The sequence below is a fragment of the Passer domesticus genome, chromosome 3, assembly GCF_036417665.1.
Source record: "Passer domesticus isolate bPasDom1 chromosome 3, bPasDom1.hap1, whole genome shotgun sequence".
Lineage (NCBI taxonomy): Eukaryota > Metazoa > Chordata > Aves > Passeriformes > Passeridae > Passer > Passer domesticus.
The window spans coordinates 67,996,613-68,009,688 of NC_087476.1; the positions used below are offsets into that span (position 1 = coordinate 67,996,613).

The window sequence follows — 13,076 nt, forward strand, 5'->3', positions numbered from 1 at the left end:
GGGTCACTCCAAGAAAAAAAAAATCTAAAAATCAAGCATTTTTTAGTGTGACGCTTCAAATGCATTTTTAAGTCACATATGCTTTTCCCATGAATTTTAAAATGACAACTTGAAATCAGTTCTAGCTTTCTCCCAAAACCTTGGCTTGAAGTAGTTAAAGGTCTCTAGATGCACTGGTGTTAGCTGCAACCCACTCTTACCAGAGTACCTTGCATAATTGTATAGGCTCTCTATCTTGGACTTCAATGCCTTTAATTCAAGTTAGCCTGGATATCATGCCCATGCCTGCCAGCTAAGCTGCTCCAGACATATGGCTAGCTCTGTGCTAAGCTAGACAGAGGCAATATGAGCATGTGTAAAACAATACCATGTAATTTTGTGCACTGGAGAGTCAGGTCCAGTAACATATCGAAGAGAAAACTATTTTTCTCTCTTAAAAATACAAACATGTGATCTTCAAACACATTAAATAACCCTTGGCTGGTTGAACTTGAAGAAATAATAAGGTGCTGTTAGACACAGAATACAGTGGTAGAATGAATTTCAACAGCAGTGCGCTGACACAAAATCTGCTGCCTCAGTGCTGTAAGAAAAACAGTTAAAAGCCTCATGTGAAAGCCCAACTTGACTTCAGATCTTTATAGCAACACTCCTGATGTTCGCTGGAGGCCTTCTAAGCAACCATTATTACTTAAAGAGGTTATAATTACATATGGAAGTAGTGCAGAGCTGTTGTGCACTACATACTCTGTTAAAAGCTTATTACGGTTTTTCAATTTATTGATTACAGCCTCAGCCTTGCAATCTGCCTGCTCTCATGGTGTGGCTCATTTCCATAACTGAAATTCGTGAAGAAGCAAGGTCAGTGTTATCTAAGAAAATAATACTAGTTATATAATGGAATAATATTTTTTCTTAATCTAGAGCAAATTATTTCGATATCTAGATGGAAACCACATCCATGTTTTACAAAATTTCAGGTACATGTAAGATTAACTCATCTTTAAGAGTATAATTCAGCATAGATAAAATTTTATATACATGCATTGACAAAAATATACTCTAAATAAAGCAAGTGAAATGAATGTACAGGGATTTTTTTGACATAATCATAATTTCTATTATGGTGCTCACGTCAAACTTAGGTTTTCAGCTTGTATTCTTTGAAACTTTATTCTTTATAGAATAAAAATGGTCTGAAATACTTGGGTATTATAGAACATCCTAGCATTTTAAAGGTCTTTTGACGCAGTTTCACCTTAACACTTTGCTTTCATTCTTAATTCAGTGTGCAAGAGTTCTCTCCTTAACATGCATCCACTCATATCATAATGGCCAGCACAACGATGAATAGAGGAAATCGATCCTTTGCTGAAAGCAGAACTGTTCATGGGGGCTTTCATATTTTTAAAGTCAATTACAGAAAAATCCCATGACAGGGAATTGAAAGACTTCAAAATCTGTCTTGATGAACTGTCAGGTTGGAAAGGTCTTTATTTGCATTTTTCAAACTTTAAGCATTTGAGGTTCAAGTCCCAAGTTATCCCAATATATTCTCTTCATAGAAGTGAAAGAACCTTTGTGCAGATAAGTACAGAAAATGGGCAGCACTTTCTATAAGGATTGCCTAAAAGGTGAAAAGGTGGAAGCCCTGAAATGAATAGAAATATAGTATTAAATAACCATATCAGCTCTGGATTTGCAAATCATCAATATTCACACATCCAAGCAAAGCCAGAAAAACCATATTCCTTTGGCCTAAGAAACCTATCTCATGTCTGGAGGAGCTGTTCCCATCCCTTCCAAGGAGGCTCCATGGGGTTTCTGGTCTGGGGTGACCATACCTGAATAGTTTTCTTTAGCGGGAGGCAGGAAGTTTTACCTCCTCCACACACCAAGGCAGAACTATCTTTCAGGCAGCAGTTGAGAAAAGAAGCAGGTGAGGTTATTTCATGAGAAGCCCTCATTTAAGACATAGTACAGGAGGGATCCAGCCCAGTGAAGCTGTTTCTGAACTAGCTTGTTAAAGCAGTTAAAGAAACAAGGCAATGAGGCCAAGGAACAAACTGGAAAAGAGCAAAGAGAAAATGCCTTTTTTCCTAGTCACCTAAGCTCCATATATAAGAAGTACAGTGGAGTTCCAGCAGTAGGCTGAAGCAATCCCTATATCATACATCAGCTTGTGGATGGCAGCCTTCCATCAGCTGGAAATTGTTATGGAAGGAATGACCTATATTGTACAGATTATTACTGGATAGCTCCCAGATGAGTTAACACAGCAGTTGTGACCTAATTAAATCCCATCCCTGACGTTCTGCTTTTCTATTTGCATATACATGGCAACGACAACATAATATTGCAATACTTAAAGCAAATGGTAACATGCAGCAAGGAAGAAAGGAGCAACTCCAGTGGCAAACCAGCATAAGAGAGTAAAGGAGACACGCTATCCACATTTAAGTCACAGACCTTGCACATGCAAACACTGACTGTGAAAGTCTTAGGAAACAATCTAACCAAACAGCTCAGGTAGACAATATGATGAAAGAAAAGTCCTGCTGAACATAATCAGAAGCTGATGCACAAGGGAGAGGCACTGGAGCTAATCACACATACACACACGCACACAAGCATTTGACTTCAGCTGCAACAGCTCAAGAGGAATATCTTGAATTTTTGAGGGCTACTCAGTGAAACCACCTGCTGAACATAAACTGGAAGCCAAACAAAATGTGACACATTGAAAGACTTTAATTCATGTATTATTTTCCCACTAATTTTACTAGCTACATGGTTCTTCTATTCTTTTCTCTTTTTTTAATCCTCAGTCTAATGCCATAGCATTAGTTTTGGGTTGATCAGATCCAAGTTATTTTAACTATATTGTAATCAGGGTGTTAGCTGTATTTGTATCTATGCTATTTAGCTGTGTAACTGTAGTTGCACCTTAAACTAATGTCCTTTATCTTTTACTGTAAGATCTAAGAATAAACCCTCTACATGAACTTTATAATAAGTTGCATAAAAAACTGGTTTATATGGCAGAATATTACATCTCTGAATAGCACCCAAGTCTGTAAGGAGTTGCATTAACATTTTCACATACTAGCACTGAATGCCATTAAATGCCAACTAATTTCAAACTAAAAAAAAAAAATTATTTCTCAAAGCAAGTAGGCCAAAATTTTTAAAAGAAAAGATAATGCTCTTACAGGCAAAAATAAATCATCCAAATGGTTAAGGACTTGTGTCATTTGCCAAATATTTTCAGAAAAGGACAAGGACTTCATCTTCCAGGATAAGACCAATTAGCCATATTTTAGAAGAGACTTTCTGACATAACTAAACTGCTGGGTAAGTTTCCATTACTGCATATCTATGGTCCTGATATTTTGTCAGAGACAGGATACTAAACTAGAATGATCCAAACTGTTTAACAGTCTGTAAGCTTCTTCTATACACATTTCCTCTGCTCAGCAAGTATTTACTTTTTGCTGATCCAACTAATGTATACCTAGGGTCTGAAATGTATTACCCTTAGCGATTCCAGCCTACATGCTGGGAGCCACACAGCGAGAAACAGACATAACAGTGAAGCAACCAACAATAGATGAATGGCCAAAGAGTAGTGAAAGACAGAGTCCAATAGCATATTCTTGCCTTTCAGTTAAAAGTTTCCTTCTGATTTTTTCTTGGTTTTTGTGGGGGTTTTTTGGAGGGGGTTTGTTTGGTCTTTGTTTTTTGGTTTTTTTAAACTACATACCTCTTCCATTCTACGCTTTTCACCAGTTTATTTCTATCATTAACTCAATTTTCTCTTTAACTTTGCAGTTCACTTTTGGAAACAATCCAAAACATTGTGTGGAGGGTAGTGAGGTGGGAGGAACATTTAATGTTTTAAAGGATTACCAGACTTAGGTGCTACATTTCGAGGTGTTGCTTTTCAGCAGTGCCATTGTACCATACTGTCTGCTATTTCTCTAAATGTCATCAACTTGTCAGCTCATAAGCAGGTGTAAACCTTTGTTCCTCCCCAAGTTCTCATGTTTAGTGATGTCAATGGAAGTCTGCAAAGAGTGTTGTGTCAAGAATACTGGGCAGGCAATTTAAAGGTAAACATTTCTCTTCGAAATTAATGTCATTTTGTTGCTACAGCAAAAGAAAGCAACAACACATTTCTAACTGGATTATTAAAAGTCCTGAAAACAGAAGAGGTGCCTGGGAGGCTGCACTCAGAAAGCACTTAAAAGCCCAAAAATCACTGGAATGTGCAAGTAATGGAAGCAAATTATAAAATAAACCAAATAAAAATATCCAGACATGGAGAGATGAGCATTTTATACCAAGCCAAACAAATCCTAAATTCCCCAGTTGATACTTACGTCAAAAGGCAAAAAGTCCTCTGTTTGACTTCTTATAAAACAAATACATATTCTCATAATGCACTGAGATTTACTAAAGAAAAAAAATTCTAGGATTTTTTAAAGTCAGTGATGTACAGAAAGCTGGGACAGCAAGTGGAATTTCTGTCTTTCCAGGTCTTGTTAGGCATCAACAGGAAAAACAGGTGAATGGTTTTAAACCACCAGTGTGTGAGACTGTTGACTTAGTGACTTATCACTCGAAGCAGGGTTATACTATCTGAAATACTTAAAAAAAAGGAAAAAGATCTTTAGCAGTCTTTAACATTTCTAGCAAACATTATCTCTTACAGGAATGGAATATAAGTTAATTATATGAAATATGAGTAATTGAACAACTTTCAGTGCTGCTGAACTGAATTTAGAATCAAATGCTTCATTGTTAGACTGAGAGATAGCAGGAAAAATTGAAGATCATCTGACTATGTCTTGGATATAAAAAACTCCATGATTTTAAACTAAATTTCTGAATAATTCCCAAGGTGTTATTCCAAGACGACACAAATGTTTGCAGATAAAGGGAAAGGAAAATAAGGAAAACAATCTTAGCTATTTCAATGAAGAGAGATCAGTGTTACAAGTCTGGATCTATTTGCTTTTTAAAAAGACATGAATCTGGAAGCCTTCTAAGGAGATGAGAATTTAATACTGGGTGAGGTATTATGAGAAAAAGTAATAAAGTTACATGTTATTCCTCTAGAGCTGTTCAGGTAGCAAGCAGTGAATTAAGACCTGCAACTTCAATGAATGCTGTTTCTAGTAACTTCAGTCAGGTTCTTCAGCTATTGGTTCTTCAGAAATGAAGTGCAAGAAGTGGAATAACTAACTCATTTCTGATTATAAGTCTGCAAAATGGTATTTCCGCTGTTGCTATTGCCTTTCATCCTAGCACAGCAAATGAGGTATCACTTGTCATATTTTTTTGATGATAATTTTGTTGCAATCTTGGTTCCTACTTGCTGTTGATTATATGATAAAAGTCTATCTCATTCTGAAATTGTATTAAGCATACCTGGAAATAATAATACTTCAATTTTTTTCTTGCTGTTTAAGTAAAAATAACATCTGAAAAGATGAAAAATATGTAACATTAAGTAAATGAAAATACAGAAAACAGAGAGCATATCTATAATACAAATCTTGGGACAGTCTTGGGACATTATTTTAAAATTAAAAATAAAAAAAGAAAAAAATAAAAGGGCACAGATCTGGGGACTCCTAAAATACAGAAGCATCTTTTTCTCCTACTCCTTTCTCTTTTCTGTTTTACTTTTCACCTCCCCCCAAATGAGTAATTTTTTGCTTTAACTTGACAAGTATTTCACGGTTTCTCAAGCATTTAGCAATGAGGATCTAATTGGAAAGTGCCAGGTTCTTTCTTATTACACTTTATCAATATTGTTAAGGGAATGATGTAATTGTTTGGGGTTTGGTGAAGACATTCCATGTCACTTCAGTGTTAATACCAGGCTGGAGCCTTCCTTGTCTGCCTGCGTAAGCTAGATAAACATAGACCTGTGTGCTTTCTTCTCATCTCAGGATACTTACTCAGAGAGATCTTGGAACATATGCCTATTGTGAGCTAAACATTTCACTTTTCATTTTTATCCATGTGCCAGAAATCCATTCCTAGGATAAACACTTTACATACTGACACTCTTAAAGTCACTAAACACGATAAATAAAGAGAGAATACATCATTTCAAAACTGATTAAACATTTTCTCACTTGTGACAAATGAACAGCTATACACTGTATGGAGTCCCTGGAGCAGACATTCCATTTTCTTTGTCTTCATTTTGTGTGTAAGATTAACTTTCCATTTCAGCTCATCTATTGCACAACTGATCTTTTCTAAAATACACATTGCTGCATTTTCCCCAAATCATTATTCATTTCAGAAACATTTTTTGTTATTGCTACAAGAGCTTTTCTTTTGGACTTTTATATTTTAATAGAGACAAACTCACAAAGAAAATAATAACTTAAAAAATCATAGTTTTAAATGAAAGCTAAAGAAATGCTCCCATGCAGTAGACCTGAACTTATACATGGGTTGAAGTCATCCACTTCAACAAGGAAAATCCAAGCACATTAATCACATTAACTTTGCTCCATCTAATCCATCACTTTTCTTTGCACTACTTGTCTCGTCATCCTATGCACTGCTGTCTACCTATGATTAGTCAAATGCAACTAATCTTTTATTTAGCTTCTTAAGCTCCTATCATCTTTTTCATCCACTCCTGCCAAAAAGGACCCCAAGCATTTTATTTTCAAGCTAAATTAAAAATCTTACTGAAATAATCACATATAATACTGAAACTGTATATGAAGTTGTCTTCAGTGTTCTAACAAAAAGCACTAATCTGATCAAGAATTTCAGTGGGAAGGTAGAAGGAAGAAAGAAAATATCCTTGCTAGATATCCAAAGAAAGGAGGAGCAATGAAGCAGAATTTTCTTCTTTGACAAATTCTGTGAAAGGAGCTAGGAGAAGAAGGAATTAGGGATTAAAGTCAGAAGAAGCAGACCAAGCTGAACAAGAGTCCCCAGAGCATTTTGCTTTCTTCTCCCATCAGGCTAATAAAACCAATACAAGTTTTTGATATGATGGTTCCAGTCTTGTCAAGGAAAAAGATTAGAAGGGGAAGTGAATTAGATACCAAAATCAGCAGTAAATCACAAGATTTTATGAACAGATTGAAGATTCCACTGTCATTAGATTTCTGTCATCTTTGGATTTGTATTCAAATCAACTTTTGACAGGACAAATATTTTCCTTAAAAGAGCAATTAGAGATCACAACAATCTCTTAACAGTGCCAACTTCTCTCAAAGTTTTATTGTGAAGGAAAATTTTAAAGATAAGAATTATGTAACAGAGCAGCTAAACAAACCTAAGAAATGTCAGGAATGCCTTTCATATACTTGAGCAAGAGGCGTGATACTAAGCCAAAGCAATGCCCTAATATTATCTCAGCTTGTTAGAGCATTGTGCTGACAGCACCAAGGTTGTGGGTTTGATCTCTCTGTGGGCCATTCATTTAGGAGTTGGACTTGGTGATCCTTGCAAGTCCTTTCCAACTCAGAATATTCTGTGGTTCTGTAATGAAACTTAAGGCAATACAGACCTGCTCAAAGCAGTTGTCTGTGATTCTTTTATACTCCCTTTCCACACCCCCGATGTGCCACTGAAGGACCTACCATCTCCTCACAAGTAAGAAGGGAGGTTCTTGTGGCACTCACTCCTCTTGGCTTCTCTGTCTTTAGTACATAGCTCAAGGGAATAGAGAAAAAAATGTGACATTGTACCAGGAAAGACATCAACCGCCCTGTGGCATTACTGCAGGTAGCAAATTTGGGTGTTGAGGCCATAGAATGGCTGACAAATCGAGTAATAACTAGAAACTTTTATAGTGATAGCATTTAGAGGAATCCTATTGAGAGACTTAATAATTCTGGGAATATATAATGGATAAATTCATTAGTAGTTATTGATAGTTGTAGCAAGTACAAATAGAAAATGTTATTTTCAGTGAAAGAAATACAAATACAGACTGTGAATTTCCCTAAATTTGGGCTATGAATCTTTCCAATTTATACACTGCTGCTAGAGAAGTCTCCAAAAAAATTAGAACAAACCACATATTGTGCAATGCAGTGAGGTTCCCAGTTTTGAAAACTGTCTCAACTGCACACATCTATAACGAAATTTAGTGAGGTATTTTGCTTTTTGCCACAAAAAAAAGTATTTGAAGATTTACTAGCAATTCTACAAAGGAAGTCACATTTAATTATATATCTCCTTCATTTATTACAAAAATGTTAAGTTTTTTTTTAAAATATAAAATGGACATTTAATAAGGACAGGAAATGGTACCCGATGAACTTGTTTGGGAAATGAGAAATACCTCTCAAATCACCATGATACTAGTGTAGTATGAACAGTGTTCTCTCAGTCCAAATGGTATACTCTGATTTTTTTTTACCTAAGGTTAATGCATTTTCTGAAAGACAGGAGTAATGTACAATAGTTCTTTAAAGAATTTCAATCTTTCTTCATAGTCAAATTAAAATTGACAATAACTGTCACTTTTCTGAGTGTTTTTCTGTACCACTCAAAAACACAGTAATGCTGGCTACCAATACATCAACTGCTAACACCCCCATATTTGTCAAAGAAAGGTTGTACTACATTGCTCTTTCTTACCTTTTATGTGCTTCTGTCAGTGACTTCTCTTCATTTTCTTGGTCTATTTTGGCTGTAAAAATACAATCAAATAATTAGCAACAAGGTGAAAGATAGAGATGTTTCAGGATAATTTTAATTTTCCATATGTCATGCGTAAAACATATAGAAACGACCTGAGGATATACTCATGTAGATCAATTCTGAGAAAAAAAACCAACCAATTAACCCCCCCTTCAACAAACAATCACACAAACAAAACTACACAAATTTTGATAACTCCATTAAAAAGAAATCCAAAACCACTGCCACAAAAAACAACCAATCCAAAACTCAAAGCTGTGAAAATGAAAAAAAAAATCTTCCAGTAATCTAAACAACCAAATCATGAAACTGACCTAAAACCAAATCTTAAATAATAATTCCAAAAACTCAAATAATATGGGAACTTGTCTACCAAGAGGAGGAAAAGCTGAGCAAAAGAGCAGGAAGGATTCAGCCTTACAGTTTTTCTACAAGTTGCGTGGCAATTACAAATGAAAAGTCTTCTCTCTCCCTGTACACACATCAATTAGTGAAGTACTAGAGATGTAGCAGGCCTGTATTGAAAACATGACTAGTTTTACATGAAGGATATTAGCATCTGGTGATATGTGAAGGAAATTAATATTTTAATTGTATTATTGTATCTATATAACCAATATTTTAATTGCATTGTATTAATAATACAATAAGAAAATGTCCTTCCCACACACTGGTGAAAAATTTCTCTATTTGCCACATGTTCTCTCATAATTTTTTTTGCACACATTTCATTTAGATGACTGAAAGAACACTTAATAAAAAATCTACAAGAATGTGCACGTTAACTTAGGCATCACCAATGTGCAAAGAAATTATCCAACTGCTCTGAGCATTAGCTTAGGTGAAATTTATACTTATGCAGTCATTCAGGGAATACAACTTAAATCTCAATAAAGTCTGCATGCTTAAACAGAAAGACAGAAAGCTCTTCAAATTTGGTACTTGATTCTTTTTTCAGTCTGGACCCTTCTGGACTGTTAACTTGCAAGGAGAATTATAGGATTCCCAAGAGTCAGAAAGTTTTGAAACATGAAAAGGCTCTGAACTGTCCTGGTAACAAATGTCAGTGCTATAAAATTCATATAGAAATCTAAAAAAGAAGAAACCTTTCAACTATTTTTATTCCACTTTTCCAACACCGCTCTACAATATTAATTAATTAAAATTATTTTTCCGCATAATAGATACACTGACTTTGAAAAATTTTAAATTTGTTGAAAAAAAGCAAAGCAATGGCATAATTAAGATACAAAGATAATCACTGTTTCTCAGTTAAAATGTTTCAATCAACAGTAATTTACAAACATACACTCAAATAGGCATGTGCAATCTGTAGCAAAGATATACAAATGGAATTGCCTTATACTTTCCCCAGTCACAACAATGATCAGAGCTTTATCTAGTGCTGCAAATGCTTTTTACTAGTAGCAATGTAGTCTTCTGAGCAGTAACACTGATGACTAGTGCCCAGATATTTGCAGTGTGAAATGTATTTAGTAATTACTTGAAGACTTGGGCTCCACCATTGTTATCCTGAAAGTGAAAAAAAAAATCCCAGCAAACCACAGAAAACTTGAGGGAGAGCTGGGTAAATGTTCTCAAGGAAATTGAAGAGCACGTGAATCCTGAATGATTACAGGTTTCAATACCAACTTGAATCTTGGCCCAGATTCTTCAGAAGGTTTGTGAGGGCTCACAACTCTTCTGAGTGAAGTTGAGCCCAGTGCTGAGTGAATTTGGGCTGACTTAGAGTTTTTCTTGAAAGCCTTGCATTGCTTTGGATAAGAAACCAGGTAAAATGTGGCAGATTTAACAGAATTTCATTAATACTTTTCTTTTCTTCCATACTTTAATCCTGAAAATCAAGGCATGACCAGTGAAAACAAATAGTTCAAAAGACAAGCTGCACACAAACTCTCTGGATGAAACGAGATCAAACACCTCATTCTGCATTAACACAACCACTAAGTATCTGTGGATACACCTCTTAAAAGAAATAATTCTATTACCAAAAAACACAATTTGGACTTCATTCACTTAAACAATGCTCAGAAAAAGAGGCTACCATATTCCATCCTACAACAGTATTGCATACTATTGCATAAGTTGTATTTTTAGGATATAAATATTTTTATAATTTCCAAGACTGATGGAATGGAATATCATTAGAGTTGCCTTGTTTTAGGTCCTTTCTTCTTTATTTCAAATGTTCTGCACATGTTTACAAACAATTATTTACCCACTAGTAATGCAGCAAATATTCCACCACTTATTTTTTGAAAGAGTATAAACATATTATCCTAAGCTTATCAAAGCATGTCAGAATATCCCCATTTGGGCACAAGTCTCCTTTCAATTAAAACAAAACCAACAAAGCAAAACAAAACCAAGTTATTTTTGGTATCTATACTTTCAATGAATTAAAAGAGAATTGGTATTACACAATGAAAAGAAACTGTAGAACCCTGAATGGCAGAGATGCATGTAATAAAGAATTCTCTGAAGAATTTCCTTGCAGTTTGCTCCAAATATGATGATATTTTTAAACCTTCCTCATTTTACAAAAAAGATATTATGCAGGTGAACATCTAATTTGCAACTCTTTTGCATTATCATTTTTTCTAGACAGAAAAAGTTAAAAATATTATGAAAACAATTCTTCTCCCACAAGACAACAGGTGGCACCAGTGAAAGGGAAAACATGGTATATGCACTCCGATCTGTCCCTGTCCAAAGAAAATAACCAGATGACTGCTTTTGCACTAGACATAGTAAACATCCAAGAGCTGTGGAAAGTGGCTGGCTGAAGAAATGCAGTGAAATTTAATTGGTAAGGGAAGAAAAACTCCTATTATCAAAGCAATAGAGTTTTTACTATCACCTGGATACAATGGAATAAGTATTAGATGTTGAAGCAGCTGGAGATTGTTATAACTTGTGGAATGGGAGTAGTATCACCTGATATTACTGGTTATTTCCCCTTTGCTCTGTACTCATCACTATTCCATTGGTAAACTACTTCCAATTATGTTTTCCTCTTTGGGTAAGGGCAGGAGAAATTTAGTTATGGTGGATCAAGTTGAATTGTCCCAGAATGCATTATACTTCATCACTTCACTCAATATTATACACCTATATTGTCACTTCCTTCTCCAAAGCAGCTTATCACAGGTGTAAAAAGAGTGCATGAAAGGCACTGGTTTGGCTTCTTCATTCTTGGCATATACCCATTAAGTGCCAAGTGCCAGCTAAAAGTTGCCCACCTTGGAGGAACATTCAGGGGAGAAAAGTGCACTTCCCTGTTACAAAGACAACACCTATAGCAGGTGAAATGAAAAGAAAAAAAATTAGTATCTATACCCAGTCCACAGTGATCATGACATAGTGATCATCAATGGCCAACACAGAAAAATTAGATAAATCCTGGGATATCATAGCAGTTGACCATATCTGAGCACTCTCTTCTGCCGCTACAATTACTCTCTATCTTCTAGAAATAAGATTATTTCAAAAATATTATTTGATTTTGTTTGAAAAACATTAAAGAAATATTGTAGTCATGCAGTATCCATATCTGATTTAATATATATTTGAAATCCATCAGCTAATATAGCAGTGACTGCTTGCTGGTTTTCTGATAGATGCAGGAATTTCTGCTTTTGGGTTCGTTTTCTTCTCAAATATTATATTGGCTCATTATCTTTTCTAACACTCCCAGCTAAAAACTTGATTCTTGACACTAATTGCTGAAGTACATCCAAAGAACCTGTTCCAAATCTATTAAAGACTATATAATACCAGGAAATACTAACCCTTCTATTTTGTGTAATGCATTGGTAAGCAAAAGTAGCAGATTTATACGTTGGCCTTCACACACTGTATATATTGTAGGGCTTTTCATGCAGCTTTCATAATCCTGAAGGCATATATATTCTGAAAAATCTACTACAAATAATGTAGTGGAAAAATAACCTTAGGTCATATTGAAAAACATGGCCATCTCAAAACTCACAGCATCTTAGAGTCAAAGTGACCTCTAACAGAGTGAAGCTACCTTATCAATGGTTTACAACATGTACTGATTTAGTTATATTTTCCCTTTTCAGACTGAAAGCATCTTTAATGCCTTCTTGTTGGATGACATTCCTCTGTTTGTCTGCTTTTTCCATTAAGATACCTTCAGATTATTTAAAGTTGGTCTCCTTTTAGAGCAAGATCTATACTTCCTAAACACTTTATATATTTGGTCAAAATTCAAGTACATTCCTTCCTCCCTACGTCATTGCTTACCAAGTGTGAGGACTGTACTATATCCAAGACTCTTATATAAATTCTTTTAACTACAGGACATATGTATCTCTTCAAAAATTACTTGCATCAGA

The 13,076-nt window shown here is 35.1% G+C and overlaps 1 protein-coding gene across 5 annotated transcripts in view; it reads right to left on the bottom strand.

Annotated features, from left to right (window-relative positions):
- Positions 1-13,076, bottom strand: part of FMN2 (formin 2) — a 157,677-nt gene that overhangs the window by 25,191 nt on the left and 119,410 nt on the right. For all 5 annotated transcript variants that reach the window (XM_064413727.1, XM_064413726.1, XM_064413728.1 and 2 more), the window contains one exon: positions 8,632-8,683. In XM_064413727.1, coding sequence (XP_064269797.1) covers positions 8,632-8,683 — 52 coding nt within the window. The remainder of the gene's footprint in view (positions 1-8,631; positions 8,684-13,076) is intronic.